This window comes from Trifolium pratense, linkage group LG2 (genome assembly GCF_020283565.1).
Source record: "Trifolium pratense cultivar HEN17-A07 linkage group LG2, ARS_RC_1.1, whole genome shotgun sequence".
NCBI classification, from domain to species: Eukaryota; Viridiplantae; Streptophyta; class Magnoliopsida; order Fabales; family Fabaceae; genus Trifolium; species Trifolium pratense.
This window is the reverse complement of record NC_060060.1, coordinates 51,086-64,461: the sequence shown is the minus strand read 5'-3', so window position 1 is coordinate 64,461 and position 13,376 is coordinate 51,086. Positions and strand designations below refer to the sequence as shown.

The 13,376-nt window shown below is 33.2% G+C and overlaps 3 protein-coding genes across 3 annotated transcripts; all 3 read right to left on the bottom strand.

The window, feature by feature from the left end:
* Positions 1-437: 437 nt before the first annotated feature.
* On the bottom strand, positions 438-2,716 carry LOC123908707 (heat shock 70 kDa protein 18-like). The gene is made up of 2 exons (XM_045959423.1): positions 2,437-2,716; positions 438-2,232 (listed from the first exon to the last, which is right to left on the bottom strand). The coding sequence occupies exons 1-2, from the start codon at positions 2,648-2,650 to the stop codon at positions 470-472; spliced, it is 1,977 nt and encodes a 658-aa protein (XP_045815379.1). The 5' UTR covers positions 2,651-2,716; the 3' UTR covers positions 438-469.
* Positions 2,717-4,324: 1,608 nt separating this feature from the next.
* On the bottom strand, positions 4,325-6,033 carry LOC123908283 (AAA-ATPase ASD, mitochondrial-like). Its single transcript, XM_045958870.1, has one exon. It carries the CDS (start codon positions 5,915-5,917, stop codon positions 4,496-4,498), a length of 1,422 nt encoding a protein of 473 aa, XP_045814826.1. The 5' UTR covers positions 5,918-6,033; the 3' UTR covers positions 4,325-4,495.
* Positions 6,034-8,173: 2,140 nt separating this feature from the next.
* LOC123908282 (heat shock 70 kDa protein 18-like) lies at positions 8,174-12,542 on the bottom strand. Its single transcript, XM_045958869.1, has 2 exons — positions 12,185-12,542; positions 8,174-10,144 (listed from the first exon to the last, which is right to left on the bottom strand). The coding sequence occupies exons 1-2, from the start codon at positions 12,396-12,398 to the stop codon at positions 8,337-8,339; spliced, it is 2,022 nt and encodes a 673-aa protein (XP_045814825.1). The 5' UTR covers positions 12,399-12,542; the 3' UTR covers positions 8,174-8,336.
* Positions 12,543-13,376: the final 834 nt, after the last annotated feature.

The window sequence follows — 13,376 nt, the reverse complement described above, 5'->3', positions numbered from 1 at the left end:
ATAATCCCGTTGGTCCGTTTAAGTTTAATTACATGTTTATCTATTAATATGGAACTAATAAGCAGATAGGGTCAGGACCCAGCAGGCACTGCCGCAGAAGTTGCCGCTGCTGAGGATCGAAATCGCTCATCTTTAACAAGAATCGTCGATGTTGAAACATAATTTTAAAATCTGAAAACTAAAACTAAATTCAAAAGAAAATCTAGCAAATTGGAAGTGATTTGAAATCGAAATGCTATGGGTTAGAACAACAGGGATTAAATTTAGTATGATGGGTGTATGATTAAGTATTGTAGAGCTTTTGGTCTAATTAATGGTATAAAATGATGTTGCATGGTGCAAGACCTATATTGGTTGTGCTCCATAAACCACTCGTTTTTTTTAACATTCTAAGGACTAAGTCCTAAAATTAGAAATAAAAGAAAACAAGTAAATAGTTCAAATTTAATAAAAAAATTATTTAATTAATTTAAAGTACAATTAATAACCATGCATATTTGCATGTAATAATTGCAGCTGAACACCCTATCTCGAAAGCATATTTTGCTAATAATTTTGACCAACGATTCTTTTTAATATCAACAGTACCGAGTTCCTCATCGTTTATCATCTTCTCAATAATTGGATCAAACACATTTGAAAGAATGGTTCTATAATATTCAAAATCACATTGCTCTGCAACCACATTGACATCTAGCCACATTAAGACCAAATCAATTGCTTCATTGATCACTTTCTTGTCTTTTAAGGAAAGCTTTGAGCTAATCACTTTATCATTTATGGCATTACTCATATCGTATGCATACTTCTCTAACGCGTTTCTTGCTTCCACCTTCATTCTATACCTCTTGTCGTCATCTTTGTACTTCTCAGCTTCTTTGATCATCCTCTCAATTTCCTCCTTTGAAAGTCTTCCCTTATCACTTATTATTTTAACCTTCTTGTTAACTCCGGAGAATTTTTCGGAGGTAGAGACGTGTAAGATTCCATCCTCATCAATTTGGAAGCTAATCTTGATTTGAGGAAGACCTGCCGGAGCTGGAGGAATTTCCAACACAAATTTTCCTAGCAAGTTGTTGTCTCTAGTTGTTTGCCTCTCACCCTCATAAACATGAATTAGAATATTGGTTTGGTTGTTAAAATGCGTCGTGAATATGTGTTCCTTGCTTGTAGGAATTGTGGTATTCCTAGGAATTAATACTTTCATGATCCCCCCATGTGTTTCCAATCCAAGGGATAAAGGAATGACTTCCTTCAAATCTTGAACCTTTTCATTGAATTCCCCACTCAATATAGATGCTTGGACAGCAGCACCATATGCAACCGCCTCATCGGCATTGATTCTTTTGCATAATTCCTTTCCTTCAAAGATATCTCTCAATAGTTCTTGCAATTTTACAATCCTTGTAGAGCCACCAACAAGGACAACATCATCAATTCTACTCTTCTCTACACCGCTATCTATTAGGCACTTCTCGACAATCTCCATGCACTTGCTAAAGTGATTCTTGTTGAGTTCCTCAAACTTTGTGCGACTAATTTGTGAGTAGAAATCTATACCTTGTTTTAAACAATCTATTTCAATTGCGGTGTCAGTATTGGAAGAAAGTATTCTCTTTGCTTTCTCACAAGCAGACTTTAACCTCCTCATGGCTCTTGGATCTCCACTAATGTCAATTTTATGCCTCCTTGAGAACTCCTTCACAAAATGGTTCACCATTGTATTATCAAAGTCCTGTCCTCCGAGGTGAGTGTCTCCGGCATGAGCCTTAACTTTTATGTCATCTTTCTCAAATGTGACAATAGACACATCCAAAGTTCCACCACCTAAATCAAAAATAAAAACATGTCTACATCCATGATTAAATGGATTCATGTCAAGGCCATATGCAATTGCTGCTGCAGTAGGCTCGTTGATTATTCGCATAACATTGAGGCCTGCAATAACACCTGCATCTCTTGTAGCTTCGCGTTGTGAGTTATTGAAATAAGCAGGAACAGTTATAACAACATCCTTCACTATTGATCCGAGGTAAGCTTCTGCAATCTCACGCATTTTTGCCAATACCATGGATGATATTTCCTCGGCAGAAAATTGTTTTTCTTCATTGTTGTAATTGACAACAATCATGGGTTTGTCATCGAGGCCACCAATTACTTTAAATGGCCACAATTTCATATCACTTTGAACTATAGTGTCAGAAAATTTCCTACCAATTAGCCTCTTCGCATCTAAAAAAAACAAGAAGTTTTGTAAATACTACGAATTCAATTAGCTATATGCTATATGCTATACGCTAAATCATAAACTATAAGTTCATCAGCTATCTGTTAACTTATCGGTTATCCACTGTTTCTTGTCAAACGGAGCCTAAGGGACACAAAAAAATGATAAAGGGTCGAATAATTTGATTCACATAAGAAGTTAGATCTTACCAAAGACAGTATTGGTTGGGTTGCAAGCAGCCATATTGAAAGCATAATCACCAATCATCCTTTGAGAATCAGTGAAGGCAACATAAGAAGGTGTTGTTCTGTTTCCTTGGTCGTTCACTATGATCTCTACCTTATCATTCCTACACACTGCAACACAAGAATATGTTGTTCCTAGGTCGATTCCTATTGCAAATTTCTTACTTGTTCCTGTCATTTCTCTCTTTCTAAAAGTCAAACTATGTTTTGAGATGGAATATGCTTCTTTTTTTTTTCTTCTTTTCTTTTGGAAGGTTTTGAGCCTATATATATACTTGGTTAGTTTGACTCAAATACCTGTTTGAATGAGTCAAAAATACTTGTTTAGTTTTGAGTGAATTAGTCAATCAAAAATAATTGAGTTTAGTTTTGAGTTTTAACTGTTTTGGATTAAATGTGTCGGCTCCTATAAAAGTATAGACTACTATAAACAAATCTTTTAATTAAAGACTTTAATAGACATTTTATTTGAACATGTATCGATATACCGTTAAGGTGTACCATTCTAATATAAATCAACAGTATTTAATATAAAAAAAATTAATAATTACTATTTATGAATCTATCACAATTACCGTAAAAAAAAAAAATTTATCACAATTGTTCAGATCAACAAGTGTACTGGTGGTTGTATGCATTAAATAAAACGTGTATAAAAAATTTCATCTAAATTAAAATTTGACTCTAGTCATCACACATCATTCCAATTAATAGCTTTTTGGATTAAATGTTTTGGGTCTCTATAAATTGGGACAATTACAACTTATGACTTTTACTTGTGGTGATCTAATCTAAAAAATATGTTGGGGCATGTCATTGAGTAGCAGGTATGAATTTCAAAATGAACAACCCATAAAAAACTGGGTTTCGAGTAAAACTGGATTCAAACCAAAAAAATCTGCCCACCCTACTATATTTATTTGAAATATTTGAAAAAAATATGATTTACCATTTAGTCGTGTATTCAACCCAGTCCAAACCATTCTCGAAAATAAGTGTATTTACTCAACCCGGTTCAATAACTACTTGACATAATCCGAAGTACATTATGTGATTCAGATTTTAATTTTCGCCATCTAACACAATCCGATGTACACCCTTAATTTCGGCCATACCCACAAAAATGCAATATCTTCTTCTTAGTTTATCAAAAAGGGGTGATTTCAGGTCAAATCTTGACCTAAAATCACCCCTCCAAATTGTTTTTTCTTTCTCGTTATTAAATAAGTGTGATTTTTCACATATTTGTTTGGTTTTATGTTATTTGTTATCCCGTCCTTGTGCGGTGTATTCTGTTGTGCCGTCTCTGTGCGGTGTATTTTGTTTTCCCGTCTTTGTGCGGTGTTCATTTGTTTCAGGTTGAAGGATTAGATCCGATCAAGTACAAATTTATCCAATGTCGACTTTTGTGTCATCAACGTTGCAGATCTGGGGGCATGGACATTCCAGACACTTCAATATAGTCATATATGTAGGCTTATGTAATTTGCCGTTTTATGCTATTAACATGGATGCTGTGAGTTTGTTTGCAGATTCATCCTTTTTGTTTTTAGCAAATTTGAATTTGTATTACATCGATGTACCCTATCAATTTGAATGAATGAATATCATTTATTTTTAGTCAAAAAAAAAAAAAAAAACTTATTAGAACTAACTGATAATTACAATATTTGTCAAAAAAAATAATAAATTGATAATTACAATAAATGAATGATACCATGTCCAAGTTTTCCTCATTAGATAAGTCATCTAAAATGCGATAACAATTCAAATTCTATCATTATATATAGTGTAGATCTTTCCATCCAAGTTTAAAAAACTACTTATATGAATCACTTTTTTTCTTTTTTAATAATCAAATTTTATTAGATAACTCAACACCAAGTACTTAGATAACAGAACAAAAGTACAACCAAAGTTACACACACTACTCAAACAAAAGCATAACATAAAAACAATAGTGCCATTAGAAAGTTCCTAAATACTATTAATCTTAGTGAAATTAACCTAACCCAAAGTAGTATTAATCAAGCAAACTTAAAACATTCTTGTTCTCTTTAGTAAATTCTTGTTTATCCTCCTCTACCTTCAATTGAGCTTCCACATCCTCCACCTTTTCCTTTGCTTTCTTCTCTTCCTTTTTCTTTGCATTCTCAAGAGATTGAATCAAATTCTTCAAGCAAGTTTCAAAATCTTCACCAATTGACTTCGGCATCAAATTTTCAGCAACATCGGCGGGCGTTATATTAATCTCTCCTATCATTTTTTCAATAATTGGAAACAACCCATCATGAGACTCAACATTCCAATAGTTCTTTGCAAGCACTTTGAAAGCTTCATAGCTACAATATGACATTTCAATGTGCATATCCATCCTTCCCCTCCTAATAAGAGCATGATCAAGTTTTTCCACAAAGTTTGTTGTGAAAATAATGATCCTTTCTCCTCCACACGCCGACCAAATTCCATCGATACAATTCAATAAACCCGAAAGTGTTACTTTACTTTCCACCGGATCAAAGTATTTAGAATTGTAAACAAGATCCTTTTTTTCCTTCCTTTTACCGGTGAGATCAATGGAACAATCAATATCCTCTATCACTATAATTGATTTGTTTGACGTCGCAATCAAAAGTCTTTTCAACTCATTGTTATCCTTGATAGTTGTTAATTCAAGATCATACACATCATAGTTCATGAAATTCGCCATAGCGGATATCATGGTAGATTTTCCAGTCCCAGGTGGACCGAAAAGTAAATAACCACGTTTCCAGGCCTTTCCAACATTAGCATAGTACTCTTTACCCGTCTTGAACTTAATAAGATCGTCTATGATCTCTTCTTTCTTCTTTGGATCCATAGCAAGTGTTTCAAACCTTGCAGGGTGTTCAAAAGTAATGGAACTCCACTTTTTTTTCGATGATTTCCACCAATCTTCGCTCGGGTTGTTGGTGTAAAGCTTAAGCTTTCTATTCTTCATTGTAATCATTTTTCCTTCTTCCAACACATGTTTTATGTAAGAAGTAGTGATGAGATCGCGATACCTTTTATGGAACGTAAGTGTTAACCATTTTTTCTCATATGAATGATCATTTTGAGAGTTGTACTTTAAGTTAGCAACCCACCAAACCTTTACTCCATTGAATTCATCGATGATCTCCTCATTGTCACCTAGGGTAAGGACAAGTGGGGTTAGATTATTTTCGACAACTTCGGCATTAAGCCTTTTGGCTCTTTCTAATGATTTTAGACTGAGATATGTTTTGATACATGTGTAAGCATCACTGCCCTGGAGATGCTTTCTTGATATTTGATCAGGAAAGTTTATTTGAATGTAAGGGGACATAAAATTTATGAATTTTTGCAAGTATTTGGTAACATATCTATGAAGTTGATTTGTGAAGAATTTCTCAAATATGCCAAACAGAAACATTATGCTAGACATAATTGACCATATTTTTTTCTTTCGGGAAAGTATATTTGATTTTGAGCTTAGTGGTTACAAATTTTTCCCCATACCTTACTTTGAAATGTTTACAATGAACAAATAATAAAGAGGACTATGCTTGTTCTGTTTATTTCATGGGGGTGTTGAATACTTATAGTATAAAGATTAATAGGAATATAAAGAATGAAAAATAAGAAATAATTTCGTATGATATTTAATTTAACTAACTATGATCTCCTACTCTGTGACTTTTTCAAAGTTTGTTATAACTTCAAAAAATGTACTTCTTCTATTTAGGAAACATACAAAAAGTACCTAAAGAAAAATCATAAGCCTCCTCTTGTCCTTACAACTAAAAATCTTGACCACTCAGCTCTAAAATTTGACCATTTCGTACTTGTACCTTGCAAAATTGGTATTTTAATTAAGATATATAGAAGGTCTATTAAATGATGATTAATCATTAGAATACAATTAAGTGAGAAATGATTCGTTTAATGTTAAAAAACAATTAATAAGAAACCAGAATAAGTTTTTTTATAAAGAGAAATCAGAATAAGTTATGAGACCAAAATCTCAAGTTTGGAGACCAAAGATACTATTTTAAATTATTTTTTTTGAAAAAAGTGGCCAAAAACACTCTGACTTTAAATGGGCTCTCGCAAGTGGATAGTGGTATATTAGTCTCGTCGGATTAGTCGATTGTAATGCTCGATATCAAATTTTAAAATAAAAAGATTATGACTGCTCTATGATAGAGACAAAACTTCATGTCTGTTGTGTGTTGAAATCTCAAATTTCTATGTTAGAAAATGGTTGTTGCTACTATTGGAAGTGTGGGGCGCTTGATAGGTTGCGCGAGGCACTTGCCCGTTTCTGTTTTTTAGGTTTTGCCTATGGTGGATGCACGTAGGCGTGACGTACGAGTGCGGGGCGTAGGGAGGGAGCTCATGGCGCTAACCGGAGAAGCAATATAAAAATTGTCTTTTTTCTTACATTCTCTTAGGGATGTGTCCTAGGGTTTTAGAGGGACAAAAGGAGGAAATCTTTGGGAAATCATTGACCAATGATTCAGTGTGTTATGGATAAAATCTCGGATTGGGAAACAAAATTGCAAACACCTTCGGTGTGTTTTGGATAAAATCTAGGATTGTGCAAACACATTGCACATTGATCCCTAAAAATTTATAAATTGATCCTTTAAAATATTAAAAATTGCAAATTGCTTTCATATTTTTCAAATTTTAAAAGTGACCCAAAACTTTCTAAATTTTTAAAAGTGGCCCAATATTCACGATGAAATCTCCTATTACTCTATCGAAACATAAATTTTAAAATAAAGGTAATTCAAATGCCATCATTTAAATTACTTAAAATTTCTAATTATTTCATCCAAACACACTCTAGTTTCTTCCTTGGTTAGTATATATCCCTTTTCACAATTTTTAGGAAACCCCACAATTTACAACATAGAGAAATTTAAGTGAGACCCACTCTACCCCTTGATAATTTGGGCGTATTTACCCAACAACTAATGAAAACAAGCAACATGCTTTGCATGTGGTTGTGCAATCATACGAGTCAAATCAGAATCGTCTAACATTTGTTTTCTTTTAACATAAACAATATTGTAACATATACACAAAAAGATGCAAGAAAAAATGAATCAATCAAACAATAAAGGGGTCAGATACATCCATAATCACAGGGATAAAGATAGAGTACAATAAAGATACATCCATAAGATACAGGGATAAATATTTGCAATTCAATTTTTGTTATGAATAATTATTGGATCATAGGATAAAGATCATAGATGTGAAGAAGCCAAAAAGGATTGAATTTTGTGAAGTTGAAGATTCCAGATCATGAGTAGAAGTGCTGAGAATTGCAACATCATCAGGTTCATCTTCTTCACAATTTTCAGAACTGTTAACGGAAACGCAATCTTCATCTTCATGCCTTGGGCATCGCTTTGATACCATGTTAAGAATCATGGGATCATAGGGATAAAGAAAGTACATATTCATAAGAATTCATATTGAATGAATATAGATTGATAAAAGAATAATGAAAATAGTACAATAGTGACTCTTATATAGAGCAATTTTGGAGATTAACCAACTAAGCAACAAATAACCAACTCTAACAAACTAGTGGAAATTTCAACCAGCTATCTATATTCTTAACAATTTTCTCGAAGCCTTATTAATTAACAACATATAATGCGATGATGCGTGTAATAGGCTTTAATTTACTGAAATAAAAGAAATAAGTCCATTGTTTTATATCATTGTTAACAACTAATTAATAAGGATATTATACATCTATAATCATATCCAACAATTTATCTTATAGTTGACACTGTCACCACCTTAAATATGTATTTGCCAATACAATTTGCAAGAAGTTTTAACTACATATTTTTAAAAATCTCAACAATTACAGAAGAAGCTGTGTTAACCAAGCTGTTTGTTGCAGCAGAATACCCTATCTCAAAAGCATATTTTGCTAATATAGATGGCCATCGTTTCTTTTTATTATCAACTGCATAACCAACAACAGTACCGAGTTGCAAGCTATCCCCCTCGTCGCTTACCATCTTCACAATAATTGGATCAAACACGTTTGAAAGAAGGCTTCTATAATATTCAAAATCATGTTGTTCTGCAATCACATTGACATCTAGCCACATTAAGACCAAGTCAATTACTTCATTGATCGCTTTCTTGTCTTCTTCGGAAAGCTTTGAGCTAATCTCCCTGTCATTTATGGCATTACTTATGTTGTATGCATACTTCTCCAATGCATTTCTTGCTTCCACCTTCATTCTATAACTCTTGTCTTCATCTTTGTACTTCTCAGCTTCTTTGATCATCCTCTCAATTTCCTCCTTTGAAAGTCTTCCATTGTCACTTATTATTTTAACCTTCTTGTTAACCCCGGACAATTTTTCCGAGGTAGAGACGTGTAAGATGCCATCATCATCAATTTGGAAGCTAATCTTGATTTGAGGAAGACCTGCCGGAGCTGGAGGAATTTCCAACACAAATTTTCCTAGCAAGTTGTTGTCTCTAGTTGCTTGCCTCTCACCCTCATAAACATGAATTAGAATATTGGTTTGGTTGTTGAAATGTGTAGTGAATATATGTTCCTTGTTTGTAGGAATCATGGTATTCCTAGGAATTATTATTCTCATGATCCCCCCATGTGTTTCCAATCCAAGGGACAAAGGAATAACTTCCATCAAAACTTGAACTTTTTCATTGAATTCCCCACTCAATATAGATGCTTGGACTGCAGCACCATATGCAACCGCCTCATCGGCATTGATTCTTTTGCATAATTCCTTGCCTTCAAAGACATCACTCAATAGTTGTTGCAGTTTTACAATCCTTGTAGAGCCACCGACTAAGACAACATCATCAATGCTACTCTTCTCCACACCGCTATCTATTAGACACTTTTCTACAATCTCCATGCACTTGTTGAAGTGATTCTTGTTGAGTTCCTCAAACTTTGCGCGACTAATTGGTGAGTAAAAATCTATACCTTGATTTAAACATTCTATCTCAACGGTAGTGTCAGTATTGGAAGAAAGTATCCTCTTTGCTTTCTCACAAGCCGACTTCAACCGCCTAAGAGCTCTTGGGTCTCTACTAATATCAATTTTATGCTTCCTCAAGAACTCCTTCACAAAATGGTTCACCATTGTATTATCAAAGTCCTGTCCTCCGAGGTGAGTGTCTCCGGCATGGGCCTTAACTTTGATATCATCTTTCTCAAATGTGACAATAGACACGTCCAAAGTACCACCACCTAAATCAAAAATGAAAACATGCTTTCGTCCTTGATTAAATGGTTTCATGCCAAGGCCATATGCAATTGCTGCTGCAGTAGGCTCGTTGATTATTCGCATAACATTGAGGCCTGCAATTTCACCTGCATCTCTAGTAGCTTGACGTTGTGAGTTATCAAAATATGCAGGAACTGTTATAACAACATCCTTCACTTTTGATCCAAGGTAAGCTTCTGCTATCTCACACATTTTTGACAATACCATGGACGAGATTTCCTCGGCAGCAAATTGTTTTTCTTCTTCGTTGTAATTGACAACAATCATGGGTTTGTCATCGATGCCGCCAATTACTTTAAATGGCCATAATTTCATATCACTCTGAACTATTGGGTCAGAAAATTTCCTACCAATTAGCCTCTTTGCATCTACAAAACAAAAAAGAGTTGTGTACTACACGATGAGAAAATATTGTTGAATCATTTCATGAACTAATCATTTCTTTGCTTATGAATTAATCCAATTATATAAAAATGACTAAAACCATTTTTTACCAGCTCTCTACCAATTTTTCAAAAATTCATCTCTTGATGATGACACCCTGTAACTACTTGATTTGCAATTTTCTAAAGAGTCATGCAATTTTGTCCCTTGATTTGCAAAGGAAGATGATAACGCTGAAACAGAGGTTGAAGGTTCATGGCTTGTTTTTACATTCACAATGAAACTGTATTTTTACATACATTGTTTCTTCTTTGCATTATTAACAACTTGATTTTCAGGACAACTAAATGATCATAAAATTTTGATTAGCATAGCTTTTCCCTGAAAAGTTTTGTGTGTTAAATTTCTTGACTGAACATGTGATTACTCGATGGTACCGAGCTTCATAGTTGCTTCTTAATTATTCAGAATATACTGCATAACGACGTTTTTGACCAAGAAAGAGTTGTTTAATTTCAGGGTCTCTACAAATCAGGAGTTTGAAGAGCTTGATGTTTATCAGTCTGCAGCTTTGTAGCCTTGCAACATTGCTTTTATTGCTGATCAATTTGACACCAACACAGAAAATGGAAGGGGAATTTGAGAGCTTCTATAATTGGTGGTACTTCACTTTTACCATTACACTTGTAGCATAGCACTCACTAGTTAGGTGGTCATGATTTAAATCACAATAGGCTTGATTACATTATAGGTTCCTTCATTTATCAATATTGTTCATAAAGTAACATCACGAGTGGTAAAACACCATGGTTTGGTGGTCATAATTGAAATCATATTAAGCTTGAATACTAGATGTGGAGAAGCTATTGGACATAGTAAGCACTAGATGAAAAGCAACTTAGAGCAACTTGATCATACTCTCATGCTGCTAATGTCTAAACTTGAGAATTGAACTTTTATTATCTCATGTTCATGGATATATGGTTGCATTCGCAGACTTAGGTTAGTTCAATTGAGGCTGCTCAACAATAACTGAGAATAAAGATTACTTTAGTAATACATTCTTGTTTGAGATAGTAGCTTAACTGGTTTCACATGTGGCTTACTTTAAGGCTTCATTTGGTTGAAGGTTTGATGCTAATAACTTGTCCTATGTGTTCAAATTGATAAGGGTTACATATTTATATGATTGCTTATGACTTTTATGTTTTTGTTGTTAAATTATGTTTAAAAGGGTTGAAGATTTGAACCATTTTCTGCACTGATTTGCAATATATATCTAAGCTCAGATGATACTCCATCACCTAGCTCTTCTGTCACCAAGAAGATTAAGGTTTTCATTTTCCTTTGTCTTTTATTGTTGGTTATCTCTCTCTCTCTCTCTCTCTCTCTCTCTCTCTCTCTCTCTCTAACCCTTCCAATTAGCCATGAAATAATTTCGGTTTAAGGTTAACTATAAATTAGCTACGAAATTATTTCATGGCTAATTGGCCACTCAATTCATGCTCAAGTTTTAGCTAAACTCATTTGCTATAAATTGGCTACGAATTAGCTACTAAATAGGCAACATTTTTTAGATGTTACTAACAAAACTTTCAAGTGTTACTAAACATCTTTAGTAACATGGGCTTTATGCAACATGTGTTCAAATGTTACTAAATCTAAATAGTAACAAAATGTTACTAAATCTCATATTTGTTGTTTTGAGTGGGTGTGCATTAGCAAATCCCTATATATATATATATATATATATATATATATGAAATTGGAGAGAGTTTATACTCCATTAGTCTCATTTTATAAGATCTCATTTAACAAAATACACTATTCATATGTCTTGTTTTGACCATATTTTTCTAAAAATATATAAATGTAAATATTATGATATAAGATCTTGTTCGATTTGTTTCGACAAATATTTTCAAAATATCAAATTATGCATTGGTATACGTGCACTAGTCAACCTGTTCTTATATTTTGAGACCGAGAGAGTATGTAGAATAACAAAGTTTAGAAGGATTTACCATAGACAGTGTTGGTCGGGTTGCAAACAGCCATATTGAAAGCAGAATCACCAATCATCCTTTGAGAGTCAGTGAAAGCAACATAAGAAGGTGTTATTCTGTTCCCTTGATCATTCACTATAATCTCTACCTTATCATTCATACACACTGCAACACATGAATAAGTTGTGCCAAGGTCAATTCCTATTGCCACTTTTTTACCATTTTCAGACATTTCAGATCTCTAGCAATATTCACTCAGTTCAACCAAATTTTGTGAAGGAATAGAAATACTAAAGATGAGAATAAACAGTCACTCCATTAAATCCATTTCATATATCTCATTTAGTTTGACTCAGTCGTGTTAGGGTGCTTGACTAGTTGACTTAATATAGTCCCTCCGTCTCAAAATAAATGACCTACTTGATTACTGTCACGTTTGTCAATGTACGACTTTAGTCGTCAATAAATATAATTAAAATAGATCATATAAATAGTACACAAAGTCAAAAATAGGTCATTTATTTTGGGATGGAGTATTTCATACTCCTTTGGATCAACTTGCATGATTATAATATTATAATATTAGTCCATCACTTTCATAAACAGCTGGTTGAACACTAGGACCGTGTATTCTAGTGTCGGGCAGGGGCAACCACGCATTCTAAGTTTCGATCAAAATTAAAAGATTTAAATTTAAGTTGAATATTTTAAATTGTAAAATAAAAATCATCTTTTTATTAATGGTCAGATCTTGATCCAAAGGTGTCCAATTCCTTGAATGTGTGACTTTGTCCATGGTTGTGAATCCAATTTCGTGGAGCTAGCTCCGATATAGGACCGTTTGTTTCAGATTTTTCTTCAAAATAATTTATTTTTTTCAAAAAAAAAAAAAACTATTTTTTATCTTATTTGTGTTTGTTTTATATTTTTTCAAAAATTATTTTAGTAAAACAATCATTTTTTTATCAAAATTCATTTATTTTCAATAATTTTTATCAAAATCCATTTTTTTTATCATTCACCATCTCTCATCATCTTAAAAAAATGACTTGTATACCCTTTAATGACATATTTTGATTCTAATATTACGAGAAACGAGAACTATTAATAATAATAATAAGATTTAATTATTAAAAGCAAGAACTAATATTAGATAATGACTTGTATTAGATAATGACAAAAAAGACTTTAAGTGAGTCATTATCTCTCA

Coding starts and splice junctions, on each gene's coding strand:
- LOC123908707 (XM_045959423.1), bottom strand. CDS start 2,650: ATGACAGGAACAAGTAAGAAATTTGCAATAGGAATCGACCTAGGAACA. Junction 2,233..2,436: donor CCCAACCAATACTGTCTTTG/GTAAGATCTAAC, acceptor TGTTTTTTTTAG/ATGCGAAGAGGCTAATTGGT.
- LOC123908283 (XM_045958870.1), bottom strand. CDS start 5,917: ATGTCTAGCATAATGTTTCTGTTTGGCATATTTGAGAAATTCTTCACA.
- LOC123908282 (XM_045958869.1), bottom strand. CDS start 12,398: ATGTCTGAAAATGGTAAAAAAGTGGCAATAGGAATTGACCTTGGCACA. Junction 10,145..12,184: donor CCCGACCAACACTGTCTATG/GTAAATCCTTCT, acceptor TTTGTTTTGTAG/ATGCAAAGAGGCTAATTGGT.